General features: G+C 37.4%; 1 protein-coding gene across 12 annotated transcripts in view; it reads left to right on the top strand.

The window, feature by feature from the left end:
• LOC106871506 (uncharacterized) overlaps window positions 1-10,204 on the top strand; it is an 84,238-nt gene extending 74,034 nt beyond the window's left edge. For all 12 annotated transcript variants that reach the window (XM_052976388.1, XM_014918005.2, XM_014918001.2 and 9 more), the window contains one exon: window positions 6,848-10,204. In XM_052976388.1, coding sequence (XP_052832348.1) covers window positions 6,848-7,783 — 936 coding nt within the window. In that variant the 3' untranslated portion in view covers window positions 7,784-10,204. The remainder of the gene's footprint in view (window positions 1-6,847) is intronic.
• Window positions 10,205-10,365: the final 161 nt, after the last annotated feature.

The following is a 10,365-nucleotide window of genomic DNA, read 5'->3' as shown; positions in this document are numbered from 1 at the left end:
AATTATCAGTAACACCAACGGCACCGGCAAAGAGTGAACGGCTACGACCACAACCGCCACCACCACCACCGCCACCACCACCACCACTACCGTCGCCGCCGCCACTACCATCAACACTTTCACCAGCCTTGTCACCACCACAGCTTCTGCTGCTACCAGTGTGTGTGTTATCACAAGCACCGTTGCTCCCAATATCTTCGATATCATCTCCAGCATTAACTGTATTATCATCTATACCCACGTCCCCACCACCGGCAGTTACGACAGCGGCAATGGCAGCAACAACAACAGTGACATTAATAACAATAGCAACAGAGTCAGCAACAGCAAAAGCAAGAACATCAGCAGCTCCGCAGAAAATTCTTTGTGCGGAGAGCACGATACAATGTCGGAATCATAAAAAATTACAAAGACATCAGCTTGAAAGAGAGCCAGGTGGAAGTGATGGGCCACATGGACTGATATCTTCGGACCATCGTCGAAAAGAACAAGTACCTCAAACAAGTTTGTCTCGTCCTGAAGATCAAGGCGAACTTTCCCAAAGCGAAATACATTTATCAGAAACAAATAGCATGGAAAAGATGCACATATCGAAACAGCCATTAAAAGTTAGCTCCAGAAAGCATACAGTAAACGAAGATGGAGAGGGAACAGTTTCAATACTCAACGATACGAAGGAAATAGTCGAGGGTTCCTGTAAAAGGAAACCCTTTCTTGAGAGTTCGGTGGAACTGTTGAAGTATGAAGATTGCAGTTCTTTTAATCACGACACTAATACGAATCGATGTATCTCAGAAGAATTCACCATGGAGAACTCTTCGACACTTCCTCGTTCAGTCAATACTGATTGTGAAACGAACGACTCTTTGAACCTCCTCGATTCTATATTTGCTGACGATAACGACTCGTTGACATTTTCTTCGAGTGAATCAGTTTGTGCACCTTTGTTTCTCGATGAATCTCATGAAAAACAGGAGATCAATAATTTATTTATTCAAGGGACCTCATCATTCTACCGATCAGACGAAGACGATGCAATTTATGAAAAAGATGATGATGATCATGAGAATTGTAGTGTTGGAGGTGATGATAATGATGATGATGATGATGGTGATGGTGGCAATGGTGGTGACAGTGGTGATGATAAGTTACAAGGTGATAGAAGTAACGAGGTTCCTCATCGCTGCTATCATCAACATGATCATAATAGACACCACAGACCTCATAATCACCGTCATCACCATCACAGCTACAACCAACATCAGAAGCAGCTGCGTCTACAACATAATTTCCTCCCTCATCAGCATCATAAGCTGCAGCAGCAGCAGCAGCAATATTACCAACAACACCATGAAGAACAGCATACCAGCATTGACGATAATTTTCTCCTTTCTAGTCGTTTAAATGAAGATTCACGCCCTAAATCTACCTCTTACTATGTGAATGTGGGGCATATGCCATTCACGTTCCTGCCAGTTCTAAACGACTTGAACTATAGTTACCAGGTTCAGCAAACGGATGCAGTTGTAAGAAGCTTCCCAGACAGCTATGTGCAGAATCGTCAGTCAGATTCTACCAATGACATACAAGGGGACGAGAAGACAGCAAAGAAGAACGTTAGTCTAAAGGTCAGCAGTGTATACTGAACGTTTGTTATGAACGAAGCAAGTCGGACATATTTCAACTTGAGCGATATTTCAATAAAATGTAAGAAGTGTTTTACTTTTATTTTAACGGAAATTTGGAGTGAGAACTGATCATTTATCGAACTGCGCGATACTTTATTGAACCGTAGAATAAAAGGGGTTAACACTTTCCTTCTATGCTGATAGTCGTGGCTGGAACACTTTTGATCAATAGTTTGTTCGATCATAGTTGACTGGGGCTAAGCAACAATGACAACAACAATATTAAGATGCAATGAATTTCATCGATTACCATCAATTGATTTAAACCCACACTAACGATTTATTTGAAAGGAATTAATCAGAGGACAGATAAAATACATAACCTTTCACAAGGCTTCTATTATTGAGTAAAGGAACAGAGAGAAAATTATACTCAGAGTGGCAATTTGGCCCAAGCGTTTGCTACACAGTCAACTCCATAGATGTCCCTGCTATGGATTAGAAGATGTCCCATCTATGGATCAGAAGATGTCCCATCTATGGATCAGAAGATGGTGTTAAACTGGGCGATGAATCAGACGTTCTCTCCAGCAGGAATCCACATGGTTTCCTTCCACTGAATTTCGATCTCACGACTTTGCTCGACTTGGAACTATGGTAGATGACATATACACAAGGTACTGCACTCTAAGATTGAACTTAGAACCAAGTAGTTTCGAAGCGAACTTCTTCATCACACAGCCATGCCTGTCTTGTAGTCTGTCAGAGTAATCGAAATCATTAACAGATCATAGTTATATATTTATCTCGTACGGAAAGACTGGATATTCCTGTTGCGCTTGGCTGATAGTTGTGCATGGACAGTTTGGTCACTCCTGCTGCTTTCTCATATCCGGCGTTAAAACAAGCTTGCCATTGCCCTCTCATATGGAGAAGAAGAATCAGCGGAATTTGTGAATCTCGAATCTTCCTCATCTGCTGGCATCAAAGTTTCATACAATAGTAAAATGTGTTATCAGAAAGCATTATAAGGTGATGAGCTGGCAGAAGCGTTAGTACGCCGGGCGAAATGCTTAGCGGTATTTCGTCTGCCGTTACGTTCTGAGTTCAAATTCCGCCGAGGTCGACTTTGCCTTTCATCCTTTCGGGGTCGATAAATTAAGTACCAGTTACGCACTGGGGTCGATGTAATCGACTTAATCCGTTCGTCTGTTCTTGTTTGTTCCCTCTATGTTTAGCCCCTTGTGGGCAATAACGAAATAGGTATTTTGTTGCCGAGGTCGACTTTCCCTTTCATCCTTTCAAGGTCGATAAAATACGTACCAGTTGAGCAATGTAATCAATGTAATCAACTTCATCCTCCTCTGAAATTGTTGGCTCTGTGCCAAAATTTGAAACCATCATGAAGAAGGCGAAGAGCGACCAGAATCCTTAATGCGCTGGACAAGATTAGGAGCGTATTTTCTCTGTCTTTACCTTTTGAGTTCAAATTCCACCGAGGTCGACTTTACCTTTCATCCTTTCGGAGCCAATAAAATAAATTACCAGTCAAGTACTTTGGTCGATGTAATCAACTTACCTTTCCCCTAAAATTTTTGACTTTCTATTGAATTTTCAGAAAAGAATTATTAGGTTGGGAGGCAAAAGAATCAACAGATCACTATACAAAAATGTCATACGTTTATAAAATTAATGCAGTTTGTACTAAAGGCAGCGTTATATTTCTTGACTGTAGAGTCGGTTAAACGTGATTTATCAAATATTTACTCCCACCACTTCTGTTTTACTGGCATCGGAAAGATTGAAAGTAAAGTAAAACCACAACAGAATTTGAACTCGGAACTTAAAAAAAAAAAAAAAAAAAAAAAAAAAAGAAAATCAGTGCATACGATAGCTTATCCACTCATCTACAGATTCTGAGATTAACCAGATTTTGATAATAACACTATCTTAAAAAAAAAAAATACCACGCCAGACAGTTGTTGTGGGATGTTAGTCGATTAAATCGATCATAAGACTTCAATGGCACATTATTATTAGTGATTTCAGGAAGGCGGCGAGCGAGTGGAATCGTTAACGAATCTGGCAAAACTGATTAGTGGCTTTTCTTCCAACTCTTTACGTTCTGAGTTCAAATTCCGCCAAAATCGACATTACCATTCATATTTCAGGGCCAATAAAATAAAGGCCCAGTCAAGGACAAGGGTCCGATGTAATCGAATTCCCTGCCCCTTCTCTTAAAGTTGTTGGCCTTGTTTCAAAATATGAAAACATTACTTTGGATGCCCGGAGTAACGGGTAGTAAAGATGGTTGCTCGTGGACATCAAGATGTAGCAATACTCATAATGATCCTTTTTACAAAGGGATGCCGCTAAATCTAGCCAGATATTAATAATAATAATAATCCTTTTTACTATGAGATTTGTGGGGAGTGACTAAGTCGATTACATCGACCCCAGTGTTCAACAGGTACCTATTTCATCGACCCCGAAAGGATAATTAAGCAGTCGACCTCGGCGGAATTTGAACTCAAAAACGTAAGGACGGACGAAATGTTGCTAAGCGTTTTGCCTGACGTGCTAACGATTCTGCCAGCTCACCTCCCTAATAATAATAATAATAAAAATAATAATAATAATAATAATAATAATAATAATAGCCATGATGATGTTATATTTGGAGATGGTCATATTTTTGCCACTTAGCCACCCATACTATGTACTTAGTCTTCATTTCCGATTTATAATTATTCTCATTCTAGTATTATTTGTCTGTAATCTGTCCTCACACATCCTATGACCTCTTCAGCGACCCTCCATCCCATGTATCTTCTCCTGTTTTATAAAGCCTTCTTCAATAGTCTCAAGACCTGGAATTTTAGGGGAGAGGGCTAGTCGATTACATCGACTCCAGTACTCAAACGTTACGTACTTCATCGACTCCGAAAGGATGAAAGACAAAGTCGACCTCAGCAGAATTTCAACTCAGGGCGTAAAGACGGTAGAAATGACACCAAGCACGTTGTCCAATGTGCTAGCGATTCTATCAGCTTTCGAGTAACTTATTGATCCTGTCTGCAACAAAACTTTAGTAATCAAGCTGACAATTAATCTATGGAATATTTCAGGTGGTTGTAATTATTACTATTATTACGGCCTATGAATCTGCCGATCATATATGATACCTTTGATGACATTCCATGCCCTTTTGATCCTATATCTGTACATATTAATTCAGAGAAGAGGAACAATGAAATACGGAAGGATGAAAAAATCTACCCAACAAAAATCACTCCAGTAAAAAAAAAAACCCAACGAGAAACGAGAATGAAGCCGTTAATATTATGCATATATATATATATACATATATGCATATATATGCATATATGCATATATATATATATACATATATGTATGTGTGTGCATATATGTATGTATCCACGCATATATCTAGTATATATTATAATACATTATATATTATATACAAGTTATATATATATATATATATATATATATATAGGTAAATGATAGGCTTGCCTCAATCCTTCAGGGGTAGTCTGAAGCATCCATGCAATATAAATATATATATACATATACATATATATATATATATATATATATATATATACACACAGCCACACTATTTTGCTTGTAATTGTATAATATCATTTCAAAAATTCTGCTAATGTATCTGCAAATTCTTAAAGAAACCACTACGCATAACAAAAAAAAAAAAATAATTCTGCTATTTATTGCGAGGCTGAAAATGAAACTACGTGAACCCGTGTGAGACCACCGAAGCAAAATGACGAAATGAAACGAGTATGATTCTTTTCAAATATATTTTCACCGCCTTAAACTTCACCAAAATTCTTCCAAAGTTCACTGAAGTTCACCAACTATTAGCACTGGTAGAGAGTAAAACAGAACAATGACGAAACGAGCACGATGCACAAAACACTATATATATATATATATATATATATGTATGTATATGGCAGAATTTCACCGACTAAATCCACTGACTATTTCTCAAGTGCGGTTACAATCGTCAGTGGACCACCATCATAAATGTAGGAAAATGCATGTCTTTAACGTCCTCACGTACCACACACATCTATTGTTTAACTTGTCTCATTCTCTGTCTGTCTGCCTGCCTGTCTATCTATCTATCTATCTATCTATCTATCTATCTATCTATCTATCTATCTATTTATCTATCTATCTGTCTATCTATCTGTCTATCTATCTATCTGTCTACCTATCTGTCTATCTATCTATCTATCTATCTAACTGTTTGTCTGTCTGTCCGGCCGTCTGTATATCTGTCTAACCGATGTATATTGGTCTCTCTCCGTCACTCACTTTCTCTATATCTAATCCTACGTGTCAATTTAAGATCTTTTTGTTTAAAAATTGCACCGAAAAGCTTTAATAATATATATCACAGCAGCTTCAAATTTGCAACATGTATATATTATATGATGTGTACAACATATCACTTAGTTGTGAGAGGGTGTATATATACATACACATACATACACACACACATATATATGTGTGTGTATGCAGCTAAGTTTTATGTTGCACAAATCATTCATTGAGCACAACATTTGAAAGTGAAAGTAGAAGTGAAGAAAGAAAATAGAAAATATCACAAAACGCGACTAACCCATAATCCACACGTCGCACACGAAACGGAACATATTGCTTGATATAAGTGTACTCTTATGTATCACCGTTACCTAGCATGCTGCATGCTATCCTTTGTTTCATAATCGTATTTTGGTAACTTATTTTGTCGTAGTTTGTTATATATGTTCAATAGGTCCACTAAGAAGCTATGCCAGCAAATGATCGGAGGTCTAAAACGACTCACACGACTTTTACCTCGATGATCCATACATACATACATATACATGTGTGTATGCAATATGCAGTACAGTCACATAAGAATACGCAAATCTCTACTACTACTACTACTACTACTACTACTACTACTACTACTACTACTACTACGACGACGACGACGACGACGACGACGACGACGACGACGACGATTACTACTACTACTACTACTACTACTACTACTACTACTACTACTACTACTACTACTACTACTCCTTCTATCTTCACCACTATACTGCTGCTGTTGCTGCTGCTCCGCTGCTGCTCCGCTGCTAATTATTTATCTTGTTTTTTTTTCCTATATTTTTCAGGAAGCCTACACAACTGGCGAGTTTTTCGGTGCTGTCGGAGTGTTACTGCTCATTATAATAATTTTGATAGCAGTGATACTTTTGGGTTATTGTTGGTGGCGAAAACGAAAAGAGGATGAAAGTTACAGTGAGGCGAACTCAGCGAACACAAAGCCGTTTGCCAAAGCAGAGTATGACAGTATTTCGAAGACTTCTTCCAAGATGAACGGCGTTGATAACAACGCCGCAAATTTATCAGATGCACTAGAGAGCGGCCAGCTGCCAAAAGAAGACTATGACAGTGTGCCGCCTCCTGATACAAGCAACTTTATTGAAAAGACAGAAAATGAAAACTTGTATACTACTTTTGGCCCATCAATTCACGGCAATGCAGTTGGAGATTCAGTTACAGATGATAAACCTCCAATTGATACCGTTGTAAATGACCAATTGGAAAGTATTCCTACTCCAAGCAGCTTTCCGGAAGATGTGGATGGAATCAATGATTACACAGAGGTGGCGTCTCAACTATCTTCAGAAGCTCCAGTAACCATGACATTTGCTGATTTAGGCAAGAAAAGTAACGTCAGTTTTGCTGATGACAACAATCTGTTGCAAGATGACAACGATGGTGAAGATAATAACCAGACGGATGGTCTTTCATACGTCGAACATATTAACAATGGCGGCGGCGACGACGACGATGATCATTCCAATTCTGCAAATAAATTTGGAGAAAAACCCAACGAGGAAGAAATGACGTGGGTTGTTGCTGACAACGATGGCAATCAACATGGTCAGGACGATGCTGAACAACAGGCAGACGAAGGATCACCTGAAGAAACACAGAATCAATTGTCACAAAACAATGAAATAGCTTATGCCCCGCTTCTAGATGATTCACAAAGAGATTCATGGGGAGCTACTAATCCTCAGTATGAAAATGCCAGACTTTAAGGAATAGTAGCAACAAAGAACCTTAATCAAACCTATAACAAGCTTCTTCTATTCCTAATCCAACGTTCTCTCTTTCTTCTAATCAACATTATCATAATCATTTTCATAATCATCTACAAACTACAACAATAATTTTCTCCGTAAAAGAAGAAACCTTTGGTATGAACTAAAAAAACAAAACAACAAAAACAAAAACAAAAACAGCAAAACCAATAACAGACAAACAAGAAAAAAGAATGGTATTTAGCACAAACGCACTCACGCGAATTATACTACGCTCATACATACAATACATACATATATGCACAGCCATGCATCCATGTGTACGTGTATATATATATATATATATATATATATATATATATATATATATATATATATATATATATATATATATATATATATATATATATATACGTATGTATGTATATACATATGTATGTATATATATATATGTGTATATATATGTGTGTATGCATATATGTGTATATACATACATATATATACATGCATGTATATTATATAAGTAAACGTATAAGTATGCATATATATTTCTGTATCAGTTCACCTCTTTTTGTATATACACAAATTATATGCACACACACACACACACACACACATGATATTTTAGATCTGTCTTTATGTGTGTCTATCTGCGTTTGTCTTCTTTCCTTGTTATCACCTCACTACCACGCTTGAGAACCGGTGTTGGTTTGTTTAGGCTCCTGTAAACCAGCGGTCCAATAAATGAAATTGATATAATAAGTATCAGAATTAAGGAAAAAGAAAACGAAAAAAAAAAAAAAAAAAAAAAAAAAAAAAAAAAGAGTGGAACGCAAATACTGTGTTCGTTTTGCTCGACGGAGTAGTATCCTTGCACGGTCGCAGTCCAATGACGGAAACAAGTTATAAAAATCGAAAAAATATATTCTCTTTTAGATATATACAGAGACGATAGAAAAAGTAAAGACGAAATGAAAGAAAGTAAACATTGAACACACAAATAAATGCTCCAGCCTTGCCTAAACTTAGTATTTGAGACGCATTGAAATGATAGAAAAAAACAAGGAGTAGAGATATGCGATTCCTTTAACCAGATACTACAACTTTTTTTGATCTGCTTCAAACAAACAAAACGTAGACAGAATTGATAGAGACCTTCAGCACAAGAACTCCTCAAAACACAGACACACACACACGCACATACACACATACACACACGTATGCACACATACACACGCATGCACACACACATATACACATGCATACACAAGGCGGAGAGCTGGCAGAAACGTTAGCACGCCGGGCGAAATACTTAGCAACATTTTGTCCGTTGCTACTTTCTGAGTTCAAATTCCGCCGAGGTCGACTTTGCCTTTCATCCTTTCGGAGTCGATTATATAAATACCAGTTACGCACTGGGGTCGATATAATCGACTTAACCCGTTTGTCTGTCCTTGTTTGTCCCCTCTATGTTTGGCCCCTTGTGGGCAATAAAGAAATAACACATACACATGCATACAAACATACACACACATGCACATGCACACACGTTCACACACATATTCACACACACACGCACACACACACGCACGTACATACACAACCACACGCGCACACACATACACTCTCACGAACACACACACACACACACGCACGCACACGCTCCACATTGCCTGCTTTCAATGTACAATACTTCATTTAAATTTTAATTTATGTCTTACGCCAGGGGTTTTCAAACTTTTTGACTTGCGGTCCCCTTTATATTTCAGGCTTTACCTTAGGGACCCCCTTATAAACGCTTATGAAATTTATACATAAATATTTGCTTAAAATAACATATTTTTACATTTATTTATTTAGCAGTATTTAACAAATAAGGTATATTGTCAATTAAAAGATTTCGATTAAAAAACATATATAAAATCAAATTGCCCATAAAAAGTATTTGTTGTCTACGGATCCCCTGTCTTGTCCTTGCGGACCCCCTGTGGTCCGCGGACCACAGTTTGAAGACCTCTGTCTTACGCATAAAATTCATCGTTAATTAACTCTTGTCAAAAGAAGCAAAAAAGGGAAATAACCCAGCAACCGGAAAGGAAAAGGAGAAAAACAAGCAAATGAATGATATAACAGTATTATTTATCGTTTTATCGCACTTAATTTAAGAAAATCGAACTAAATTTGCTCTAAAAGTGCTTTGGTAATTAATAGGTAACACGGGTTCTCCGGGAAGAATTGGCTAAATATTTCGTACCCCAAACAAATGGACCTCTTGTACTTTGTATTTTTGTTTATTTTTTGTTAATGTAAACACAGCCGTTAATACATACATACTCTCTCTTCCTCCCCCTTTCACTCTCTCTCTCTCTCTCTCTCTCTCTCTCTCTCACACACACACACACACACACACACAGAAACGTATATATGTTTTTTAACAGCGAACGATGTAATTGTGTGCAAAATCAATAACTTGATTCTTTTTTTTTATTATTATTTATGTTTGGCAATTGATTATTGTAATTATAATTGCTTAATTAAGTTTTTCTATTTTATTACTAAATTCTGATGAAACTAATAAA

This window comes from Octopus bimaculoides, chromosome 24 (assembly GCF_001194135.2).
Source record: "Octopus bimaculoides isolate UCB-OBI-ISO-001 chromosome 24, ASM119413v2, whole genome shotgun sequence".
NCBI classification, from domain to species: domain Eukaryota; kingdom Metazoa; phylum Mollusca; class Cephalopoda; order Octopoda; family Octopodidae; genus Octopus; species Octopus bimaculoides.
The sequence above is the reverse complement of the archived record's forward strand: the minus strand, read 5'-3'. Positions and strand labels throughout refer to the sequence as shown.